The 12,950-nt window shown below is 33.7% G+C and overlaps 1 protein-coding gene across 4 annotated transcripts in view; it reads right to left on the reverse strand.

Moving 5' to 3' along the window:
* Positions 1–12,950, reverse strand: part of LOC134848357 (uncharacterized) — a 117,573-nt gene that overhangs the window by 75,109 nt on the left and 29,514 nt on the right. For all 4 annotated transcript variants that reach the window (XM_063865766.1, XM_063865765.1, XM_063865764.1 and 1 more), the window contains exon 8: positions 1,739–2,173. In XM_063865766.1, the coding sequence (XP_063721836.1) occupies positions 1,739–2,173 (435 nt within the window). The remainder of the gene's footprint in view (positions 1–1,738; positions 2,174–12,950) is intronic.

A 12,950-nucleotide genomic window follows, 5' to 3' on the forward strand; every position in this document is an offset into this window, starting at 1 on the left:
TAAAAGATAGCTTATGAATTCAAATGAAATCAAAATCAAGCGATGTTATTTCCAAAATGATACAAATTGTAACGCGGTCAGTATTGATTACGGGTTTTACGAATTTAGACAAGCAAATTACACGATCAAAAAATAACGGAATATAAAGAATAATTTGTTTACAGACATAATTTTTTTTTTGGCTGAATAAATACTGGTTGTCCAATGTAGACAATAACTTGCTAGCAAATTGCGTTAAACATATTTTCAGACTTAAATTAAATTTTGGCCGGGTAAATACTGGTTGTCCAGAAATTCCGTTTCTTTACGGTCGTCTAATTTCTTGCCGTCTAATTTTATAGGCCCCATTGATAACAGATAATGAAATAAACAAAAAATCAATGGTTTGCTTGTTTTATGGCTATTGATCTAATTCAAGTTTGACGTTTAATTTCTTTGCAAACGAGGCAGATCAAAATGATTAACTTTACTCGGAAAATTGACAGCATGTCAGATGAATTTAAGAAAAAAAACTTTGTGGGTTCATGAACTGTTTGTTTATGATCTGGTCAATTTTTCGTTCGATCAATCACAAATAGCATTTTTCTTATGTTTTGAATCCATTTTTGCGGGAAGTAAAATGGATTATGATACCCAAGATCTTCGTCAAAGCTTTTGAAAGTCCAGCGCTTCCGAAAAACTAAATCTACATGGCTGTAGAAATGGTTGTGTTGTTGCGCTACTGTTTATATTTTTGTTTTTAAATACTTAGGTGAACCAGTTAAGTTTTTGGTATTAAACTATGTTTGAGCAGAGGCTCTCAGTAGGAAATTTCACATGCTGCATAAATTTGTATTTAATTTGAGTGCGGTATTAACCTTGAGTACTAAGCCTGGAAATGAGGTGAAGATAGTTTTGAGTTGGCGATAGTTTGGACTTGGTGTTTCTATTGTGGTAAGTGCTGGATAGCTCATATCGGCGTTGTTATTCCTAAAATATCTATGCTAGGAAGGACATGTTTCGTCAGGTCAATTTCGAATTTATGAACATATTTGACGGACGCGTTTGATTTCATCTAAAAGAACTGGATTTTCTGAAAAATCTTGGAGGTAATTTTTCAGCTAGCAATCATTTTTCGTTAAGTTGAGGGGGTTAGAGAAATGCTAGTTGGAGTTGAATGATGACAACTATACTTCTAGTATCGCTATATAAACGCTATAATGCTTAAGCAGCGAAGGCGCCCGACTCAGATATAAATCGAAGTTGGTTTTAGGCCAGCTAATTGTACGGAATAACGCAATACTGCACGAAACAACATTTTCTACTTGATCATTTCAAAAACTAAAATCAAAAACCCAAAAACTAAATTGGAAAAATCTTAAATCGAAAACTAAAAAATCCAAAATTTATTTAGATAAGCTAAAGTCGCTGCATTATTAGGCTCTGCCTTATTAGCAGTAGATTTGTTTGCTTCTCCAATCAATTGAAACTAATTGCAATACGGATATTTGCTGTGACAATTCAACTGATTGCTCCTGAAACAACCATTTTTAAATTCTAAACCAATTTGTTTGAAAACACCCATGCCGACAAATAAAACATTTTGAATTCTAAAAATTCAAATCCACTCTTGAAACGAAACGAAAAACTTGCACCATTCCAATTCCGTTTTCGGAGAGTAGAGTTTCCTCGATTTGGCAACTGAATGTAACCTTTGCCGCTCAGTAGATGTAGGACTCAAATATAGTTCTATACTAACTTTTAACGACATAAGGAATGGAAACAGCCTCTCACTGAGAAAGCCTTCATTGAATGACGACGACTGATTTCCACCCGCTGATCCAGCTCCGTTTGCTGCAAGGCCACATTGAAAGGCTCCAGATGTCCCGTTATTTCCGGATCCATTGTAGTTGTTTATGCTTTCATCTCTATACATCGAATCACATCCGTACATGAACACGTTTTGGCGTGTACTATGCCCGTGCATGTCAATGTAAAGAGTAACTTCACATCGTTGTGCAAGACGATCCATCATGCTTTTGGTGGCCCAAATAGTTGGAAAATAGTCTTTTTTCGGCTTCCTGTAATTCCTATTGAGGTCCTTTCCAAATAAGGAACATCTGTAATTGCCCACTATCACCCCGTCTGGGTTCAACATCGGGACTACTTTGAAGATGAACTTGTCCCGCAGCATCTAAACAAAATCTTTATTTTAACAACTGCTATTATTGCAGTTGTAACTATCGTGTTAAAATAAAAATAATCATTACCCTTTTAGAAGTATACCCTTCTCTGTTCGGACCCTTGATTTGATAAACTACAGGCAGCACAGAGAAGAAAAAAACAGCTAGAAATAATAAATTTTCCTATATAAAAACCATTTAATACAAGATAACACCAAGCAAGCTATCAAGCGATGAAACACAAATCTTTGAAAAAATTCCAGATGTTTCCAATCAAAAAATGTTAATGTATACTTGATCGCTTTCATTTGAGTTTAATTGAGTCGCAATAAAAAAAATGCGAAGCTCTGCAGTTAGGTTTTGACTATTTCACAGCAAAAAAGGAAGAGGTTGTTGTATTGAATTTGCTTGATTAAGACAAGTAAATATTTACGAACAAGTTCAGACGAAAACTTGACGTGAGTCTAGCCTGAAAGTTGATCTTGTTTGGAGACCAAACTTTTAAAAATGTGTGGATTATTGCGCCCGTAACAATTGAAAACGACTGACAATAATTTAAAACATAGCCAAGTGAAAGTTGGAAAAGAGTAATGAACGCAAGGAAAGTAAAAAAAAACGATTTGTTTTTTCAAAAATCTTCAATCTTTGAATTTCGAAGCTTTTTGAATTTAAAGAACAATTTATGATGGACACTTTTATGTTAAAATTAACCCAATTTGAGAAAACTGGATCAATAGGTAAAACTTTTGTTTCGCTGGGAAATCTGATAATTAACTTCCATTTTCGAAATAGGAAGTCGATCACGTTTTTCGGGACTTTTACAATTTTGCTGTTCGATAGTGGAGTTTGCCTTCCTTTTAACAACAGAAATGCTATGAACCTTAAAAAAATCAAAAGGCAAACCGCGAAAAATCATTCGCTTAGAAGTCTGAAAAACTTCCAACTTCCTTTTGATTATTTCATTCGCATAACAGTCTACATGAATGGAAATCTTTCAAGCAAAATTTTATGCAATATCCATTTCACGATTTAGTGAAATCAGCACCATTTAGTGAAATATTTATGACTTTTAGTGAAATCAGCATCCAAAATTCTCATTACGATTGCCCGTTTGCTGGAAATTTTAAGTATCTGAATCTGCACTTCGAAAAATACTGCGACCAGTTTTTATCAACACTGAAAAAAAATTTTGAAAATCATCCGAATACAAATTTCGTTTCACTACAAAATTTTCGTAACACTATCTAGTTGGTAGAAAACATACATCAAGTATCCTGACACTTGAGGACGAAGAGACCAACAGATCTTCCAGCCTTATGCATATCACACCGGTTTATTAATAATGAAAGCATAGTCAACCGACAATTGGAAAAAGTCATCAACCCAAGGAAATAGGAAAAAAAAATTCAAATTTCAAACCAAAAAGATGGTCTTAAAGCTCTTCAAAATTCCAGAACAAATTATGATTGAAAAGTTTCTGGATAAAATTGATTCAATTTGTGAAAACTGGATCAATATATAAATATTTAATTCGCTGAGAAATCTGAAAATTAAAACACACTTTCGAAAGTAGAAGTCAATCACGCTTTTTGTCAACTTTACAATTTTGATGTTTGCTAGTGGAGTTTGACGTCTTTTCAACAAAAGAAATGGAGTGAACTTAAAAAAAATCGAAAGTCAAATACAAAAAAAATATACGTTCATGACTCTTAGCCAACAAAAATAGGAGAACGGAACACAAAACATAGGCAGCAGACAATTGAACAAGAGTTAGTTCGGGTATGAGAAAAAGAACGACTGATTGATTACGGACAATCAGCAAGCGGTTTCAACTCTGAAGCTTAACAGCAGAACTTCCACGGAACAAAGAAGGTTCAAATTTTTAAACTCTACTTGTTCGCGTTGCTTTTTATTGAACTGCTTGAGTTGCAGAAATGAAAATTCGAAGTATCGGCAACCTTTAGCGACTTAATGATCAAAAAACGTTATTTTTTGGTTATAAGGGTTTTCGACACGGTTTTTTACGTGCTCAAATGAGGTTAAATTAATTTTCGGTGTCAAAAGGAGCAGTTTTAGTTTATTTAACTTCTTTTGAGTTAAATGACCTAAAAGGATATGGTCAACAATTTGACATTAACTATAAAAACTAGTTGAAAAAATCCAAGAGGATCAAAAGAAGCCGTCATTCAATTGAAAACGTGTGGTCATGGAAATAGTCAATAGCGAAATTTATATATAAGCATTCGAGTCGAACGAAACTTTAAAGCGAAAAAAAAACGTTCAATTAGCAAACTTAACAAATTACGAAATGTTGGTGACAGATAAACAAGAGCAGCCGTGGTAGACAGAGTTAGACGCGTGTCCTTTAACACAAAGGACGTGAGTTCGAATCCCGCTTAGGTCATTGTTGGAGGGGTCTTAGTGTCATCCACCTCCTCAAGGTGGGACCGGCTGCGGAAAAAACTGATGGCATTTCTCTCCGCCACGGAATAAAAAATCCAATGTTGAAAGGAGGGAGCTGGGCCGTGGGTTAATAAAAAAACAAACAATAGGCTGAGACTCACTAACACAGGCCTTGGCCAGATTTGAACATTTAGCCGTTCCAGGCGTACTCGTTACCTCTAGACCAAATGTGCCGAAGAGCCAAGAAATTGGTTTTTTCAAACCAACTAAGCTAGCAAATGATTCAAAAGATTTGGTTCAAATATTTGTTAAATTTAAAAAGTCTATATTCCGATTTGTTAACGCTTGATATTTATCAGAGAACTCGGTTCGAAAAGAAAAAGCAACTCAATTTTTTTTCGAATACTCGCATTGATTAGCACAAAACATATTGGATCCAGCTTAGCTTATGAGATAAATATTTACACCACACATCACGATTGCCATTTGAAAAGTCAAATTGTTAAATTAAATTAACATAACTTACGCTACAACTCAATATATCATGACCTATTAATAATTTATGTTAATATTATGGTTACAATGAGCTAAAACTTGAAAGTTATATTACATAAAAAGAAGACTCTTTCTACCAAAGAATTAGTCATGCTAAATTCACTGCGAAGTTTCACTATAAAGTGCCTATTTTTGGATGGACCAGAAAAACAGGGGAAAAATTTACTAATATTGAATATTCATAGAAGTCTGCTAGGCTGTTACTACAGAGACATACACGCTTTTAATGGATTTCAAAAAGGCTTCAGAATAGGCAAATTGCCTCTGATATTCATTTAGGTCATTAAAAATCAATTTGTAAGTTAAGTGGCGTTTTCGTAAGCTATCAAGGGTCTTAATGAAGGCATCTGAAACTCATTCGTTGCGACACCAGGACAAAATTAGCATTGCAAGCTGGGCACCTCCAGGCAGCGTTTTCGTACGCTACGGAGGGTCTCAATGGAGGCATCTGAAACTCATTCGCTGCGACACCAGACAAAATTAGCATTACAAGCTCGCTGACAGAAAATGAACCACAAGTGGCTAAGAGATACAAAAAAAATCCAAATCGCCCGCGTCTAATTAGTATTGAGAAACATTTATCGAACGGAAACTCAGCCAAAAAAAATAGAGTAAACGCCTGTTGAGTCAAAAACAAAACTAGTGTCATAAAAACTTACGAGGTTTAAAGTTCTGATATTCGTAAAGCTTACGCCCCCTCTAGAAACACAAAAATAAAGAATGCTGTTTTTTCCTTTCAAAACTACGCAACAATATGCCAATAAGCCGATATAACATAAGCCGAAACCATATAGGCTGAATATGCTCTTAAGCAAAAAAAATGAGAAATTACAGAGTCAGGGGTTATTAAATTTGCAAAATACAGGAATAAATCAAAAACACTTTCAATTACAATGAAATTGCTTATGGCACTTGATGTGGCAGAAAAATCCTTGATGCGACAACGGAGCCGACAAAACATAGACAGAAAGACGATGGGTCAACAGATTTTTTAAACCGGAAATTTTCAGTTGTATTCGACCTTAGAACATTTGCCGTCCCAAGCGTGGTCGATACCTCTAGCCCAATTGTGCCGGATTTCGAATTTATTACAAATCAAGCTAACACATGATTCGAATAATTTTGCCAGACAAGTTGTTAACCTGGAAAAAAATACATAAATTCCGATTTGTTAATGCTTGCTTCTCGCAAGTGTAATCTTCTTTAAGTTGCTCAATATTAAACAGCCTGTCCACACAACTTTTCTGAAAACTGTCTATTTATCGAAAGCTCTTTCCGTCCTTTTTAAGACCCTCATCAGCAGCCCAGAGTACTTAAAATAAATAAGGTGGGTGGGCTATAATTTTCTCGTTACCAGGCTTAGTGCCCATAATGGGAAAGACTTCACTTTAATTTTAACTTAAGTAAATTTTTTTAAAAAATAGATTAATTGACCAACATTGTGAAAACGACTGAGATAAAAAATGATTTTTGGTCATTTATCGTCTAATGGACATGATAAAACCCTAAATTTATCCCAAATGAAAGAAAACTACACTTATCGCGGAAATCAAATAAGACCACAAACACATTTTTCCGCCAATATTACCCCATTCGCTTCAATCTTTTACTTTCACCATTCTTTGGTTGCATTTTTTCATTAATCAGTCATGTTCAGCCTTTTTCTTTTCAAAACCAATATATTTTAAGACAGTCTTCCCTGTAATTATATTGTTTTTAATAAGCTCGATGGTCGAATTTGAAGACGAAATGAGTCGCTCCACCCAGCTTATTTTAGGTTATAAAGGAAAACATTTTTCACTCTTCTGAACAAGAGAAGGATTGCAGAACAAGACAAGGTGATTGAGTAACAAGCTATCAACAAAATGCTAATCAAAGCAGATTAAGGAACGGAAACGGCATTGAAGTCTGCCCGCGGAATATTCATTTTGAATAAATCTGTGCTTAAATTATATTGAAACTATATAATTGGACCCACAGCACCCAATTTATTTCAGCGTTGAACTTGATATATCATACATGCCTTAACTATAGACTATATATATGTCCAGAATTGCAAAAAAAATTTGGTTTCAACAGGCTACAAAAAGAAAAAAATTCTACAACATTGCGTACAGATAATTGGAAAACATAGCCAATAGAAAATTGGAAAAGAGTAATGAACGCAAGTAAACATTAAAAAAAACAGTGGCTTTGTTGAAAAAATCCCAACTTTCGAATTTCAGAGAAAAAAATATATGCCCTTTAAACTCTTTGAATTTCGAGACCGATTTATGATTGCCGCTTTTTTGATAACATTAACCCAATTTGAGAAAACTGGATAAAAATGTATGTTTTTTGTACCGTTGAGAAATCTAAAAATTTATATCCACTTTCGAAATTAGAAGTCGATCACGTTTTGAGGACCTATACACTTAAGCTGTTCGATAATGGAGTTTACCTTCCGTTTAACAAAATAAACGAACTGAAATTTAAAAAAAAATCAAAAGGCACTGGAAAAAAATGAACTTCACGACCTATACAAGAAATAACCAACTCTTAAAAAATGATATCAAAATCTCAAGCTCACTCTAGTGGCAGGTGGTTTTCCTTGAATGTTTTTTATTCAAGTTGTTATATTTTATTCTAGCTCCATATAGCAAATCACATATCCTCGGATTTTTTTTGAGCTTCAAGAACATTGTATGGATAGTAAGTTTTTTCACAGAGGCGAAGTGAATAGTAAAAGCTCGGCAACGTGTAGGATTTGAATCTCCGACGTACTGAAATCATAAGATTTTGAGTCTCACGCACTGTCTACTTTGCAACGCAAGCTTAACAACCGACAAACACTAGTCACGGATAAAGCAGCTACATATGCTAATAAATTGTCAATGCCATTCAGCAAAAGTTGCACCAAAAAATCAGTCTGAAATACGTTGATCGACTATACAAAACCAAGAAAAACGAAAAAAAAACTATACCAAACCGGAATTAATTAACTCGAAACCAACACAAAACGCAAATATTGAATAGAGCGGGTATTTCAAATGCAAACTTGTTCAAAATATGTCTGTTGGTTGACGAAAATGCAGATTTGAGAAAATGATTAAGGGATTTTGGTGGACAAGATGTTTACAAAATGAATTTTATGTTCCGAAATGATAACGTAACATTTCAGTTCATATTAATAATTAGAGCAAAAAAGTTTTATTATTTAAAACATTTCTACTAAAAATATTTCAAAAAATGGAAGTAAAATTCCGCAATTATCTTGTAATTCAATTACCTTGATGAAAGGGCTTGAGAAATTGAATTCAGAAACTTCGAAGAAAGCTTATTCTTCGAAAATGGTCAGTGCTACGGGAAATAAGCTGACAAAACATGTCCAAGCCGGATTTGAAGCGCAAGCCCTTGTCTCAAGTAGCTGTGTTAACTCTAAGCCATACGCGCTGGTTGGTTGATTGAAATTGATTTTAACATGAAGAAAGATGAAACGTCTCAAAAATCTTTACGGAGAAAAAAGTCACCCGTTTGAAACACATTTGATGATGGCATTGGTAAAAACAAATCTGTTCACAATAAATTGTTTGTTCACTATGCGACATTTAATTGCATTACGACAACGTTCAAATACGTCTTCAAACTTGAATTGACAAGAGACAAAACCTTTTAATACTTCACCTTGCGAAAACTCTAGAAGCAACTGTATCATGGTAAAATTCTTTACATTTTAGAAAAAAAAATAACCTAATTTAAACTAAATTGAATCGATGCGATTCTTTTTATTCCGCTGCAAAAACTTCAAATAATAACTCACTTTTGATTTTTGGAGACAGTGATTGTACAAATGAATCGGAAAACAAGCCACCAAAAGAAACCAAAAAAGACTTATATGAAAGTCTTCATTCTATTGACACTCATACCACGAAGAAAACACGGATAGCCGGTTACAGTACAAGTAGCACAGAATGTTCAGACCATAGTCTTAAAAAATACAACAAAGTGTTTCAAATTATTGTCAATTTTTTTTCGGCGTGGTGCGATAAAAGGAACTGAACAAATATTTGGGGACTAGATGTTTCGACAGCCTCACTAAAACAAGCAAATTGGAAAAAAAAAACAATTTTAGCAGAAAAATTCCAATAAAAACAAAAAAAAATCAAACAAAAAATTTAAGAAATTTAGTTTTTTGATTTTTGAAAAATTTGATTCCAAAAGGCGCTAAAATACTCACAAAAACTAACGTTACCTGAGTAAAACTACGTTTTAACGTTTAAAATTAAGCTATTGTAAGCTTTTAAGCCATTAAAATAAGACTGCTCGCTCGATTTATTCGCTCGAAAAATCTAAAATTTCGAACCGGTTTGTCTTGACACTGAGAAAAGTTTTCTGAAGTTTTTCTTAATGTGGTTCGAATCCAAACTATAAGCGCTATAAGATGATATATCACTCAACCCAGTCCGATTATTATTGGTGGTATCTGATTTTGCGTGGAAAACTAAAAGAAAAACCAAAACACACCAGAATACAAAGTTCCTTCCTAATTCAATGGTCGGAACAAAAATTAAGGAATTAACATTTGTTCCGCCGAGAATTTCTAGAAACATTTCTACATTCAAATCTAAGCTTATTTGCGTGCAATCGTTTTTTTGTAGATTAGCTCAATTTGAATACCACTTAACATCGAACTAGCGTAAAACGCACCTCCGGTACTCATGATAAATCGCATATATTGGAAAGAAGATCTGCATTCTTTGAGTGTGCTTTGAAAGCACCCAATTACAGGAGTCGTGATTACAAATTTTGCAAAGATTTTATTCAAGTTTTTTATACAAATTTTGAAGAACCATAAAATTTTGTGAAGTTCTTCGAAAAATATAAAATGAAGTAAGAAACGTCACATCTGGGAAGCTAGAAGCAATTGAGCAGTCGCACCTGGACGCAAGATTTACAACTCCTGAGAGTACTCTTACAGTACCCAAATACACTGCTAGGAAATTCATATTTGGAGAAACTTCACCTTAAGTTTTCTAAAAAGAGGTTTTTTTGAAAACCAGAAAAAATTTCACAAAAATCGCCGTATCTCTTGAAGTAAAAAGATTTGAGAATTCTTAATTAGAGGCCGAATTTGCAACTCCTGAGATTACTCTAACAGCCCCCAACTACAGGTTAGGAATTTCAAACTTTGAAGAAAAAAATTAATTTAATTTTCATAATTTTTTTTTTTTTAAATCACAAAAAACGTCATATCTGGGAAACTGCAAGGTTTTGAGAAGTCGTATTTGGAGGCAAAATGCACAACTCTTGAGGGTACCCTGAATGCGCCTCACTACTGAGAACGCAATTTCAAGTTTTATGAAAAATATTTATTCACAAGTTCTCTGAAACATAGTGAGAAAATCCTAAAAAACCTCATATCTCGAATTGAGCAGACATATTCAGAGGCAAGATTTTCAACTCCATGAGAGTACCCTCACAGATTCCAATAACAGGATTGAGATCTTCAAAGTTTTGGAATTTTTTAATATCCATTTTTTTTGAAAACTTTGGAGAAAATCATTAAAAAACGTCATATCTCGAAAACTACAAGGATTTGAGCAGTCATATTTGGAGGCAAAAATAGCAACTCCTATCTTCGTCATATCTCGAAAAAAACGTCATATCTCGGAAAATACAAGAATTTGAGCAGCCATAATTAGAGGCAAGATTTGAAACTCCTGAGAGTACCCTCAGAAAATCCAACAACAGGACTGAGATCTTCAACGTATTGGAATTTTTTAAAATATAAGTTTTTGAAAAATTTTTTGAAAAAAATCATAAAAAACGTCATATCTCGAAAACTACAAAGATTTCGTTGTTCATATGTGGAGACCAGAATCGCAAAACCTGGGAAAATTCTGACAACATCCAACTATTGGGTTGCTAATTACAAACTTGATGAAATAAAAACAGAATTTTAACGGGAAAGTCGAAAAACATATCTCTTAACCATTGCAATATACGATATCGCTTAAACGTGAAAAAATTCTTTTGTTAAAGATGCAGAAAAAACACGTTGAAAAAGCTCAAACATGGCGAGATAGTGAAGCCCGCATTTAAATACATAATAATAGATTTGATAGAAGAAAGTTTAAAAAAATTAGGAGACGGGTAGACAGACATAATCAAATTAATTTAAAAAAAGCAGGTATACAGACATAAAGACTTAATTTGGCCTAAAAAAAATTAGTGAAAAACTTATGACCTTGCGGAAAACTAATTGAAAAAGTTTCTTAAGCATTGCAATATATGATATAGCTTAAACCTGAAAAAATTCTTTCGTTAAACATGCAAAATTATTATGCTTAAAAATGGGAGATAGCTGTCACTAGCATTTAAATATAGTATAAATGCAGATAAACGAGTTTCAAATACATCTCTCAAACCACAAAACACAAAAAAAAGAGCGTGAACACACATTTCTGAATTTTAAAAAAAAAGCCCACTCTTTCGATGCAAACGATGATTGGAAGACAATTATGAACTGTAACTTACATATGGTTAAATTAGTAATCCAAATTTCTTTTAGCGCTTTCCTGGAAAAAAAACTTTCCGAAAAAAAGAGCATTTGCCAGGAAATTCATAGCCAACAGACGGCTGGAAAAATCAAAGAACGCAAGGAAACAGAAAAAAAAATACTGACTTTCTCATGTCAAACAAAAAAGATGGCCTTAAACCTCTTTGAATTTCTAGAACAGTTTATGATTGACACTTTTTCTATCACAATAAACCTCTTTGAGACACAGAGGCTGAACGGGGTTAACCTTTGCGATACAACACAAGCATAAAAAATATAAGAATAGAAAAAGTTGGTCTACCAAAATTTAATTTCTTGTATGTCTCTATAGATGTTCATTCTAGGCAAACAAGCTAGAAAATTGGATTTTAAATTAGCAACGGAACACAACTCATGAAGAGGAAACAAATCCAACTACAATGAAAGTTGTTTAAAGCAGGAGCAAAATCCGTGATGTGGCAACTAAGCAACTCGGGCAGACAAACGGAAAACCAACAATTCCGGAAAAAAAATTACCCTGATCTTAAGGTGCAACGACGACTACGTTATCTCCAGGCCAAGTGGGAACGGACCAGGAAATTGTTAAGCTTCAATTACAAAACAAGCAAGAAACGCAAGTAGGATATGTAAGAAAAGTTGTTTACAGAAAAAAAGTTAAATTCCCGATTACAAGATAATTGCTCTCGCAAGTGTAAAAACTGGATCAATTTTTTTGATCAAGTGTAAAAACTGCATCAAAGTTAATTCTTTTTTCGCTTAATTCCACTTTCGAAACTAGAAGTCGATCACGTTTTTCGTGACAATAACACTTCTGCTATTGATAGTGGAGTTTGCCTTCCTTTTAACAAGAGTTTGCCTTCCTCCTATGTAAGAGACTGAACAACATTCATCGACTTCCAAAATCCCAATTGGAGAGTAAATAAGTTACTTTTTATTCCATTGAGAATTCTGAAAAAGGAAATGCACTATCGAAATTAAAAGTCATTCGTGTTTTTTTCTGGCCATTTCCACTTTCGTTATCGGAGAGCTTAATTTTCCTTAAAGGAAAATGAATTTAACTTGATTTTCTGATGTTTTCCAGAACAAGAAACCAGCAAAAAACTACACCAACTATATAAGTGACAAGCCACTGTATTAACAATGAAAATATAGTTGGTTGGCTTTCTTACTACTAATTTTGGGCAGCTAAACTTCCTGTCATCTCCTCTCATGCCTTTAACAAACTTATTCTCAAATAAACAAAAATAAAAAAAAACGATTTTTCATTTCTTCTGTAGGTCAAGGTGGTCAAA

Source organism: Symsagittifera roscoffensis, chromosome 6, assembly GCF_963678635.1.
Source record: "Symsagittifera roscoffensis chromosome 6, txSymRosc1.1, whole genome shotgun sequence".
Taxonomy (NCBI): Eukaryota; Metazoa; Xenacoelomorpha; order Acoela; family Convolutidae; genus Symsagittifera; species Symsagittifera roscoffensis.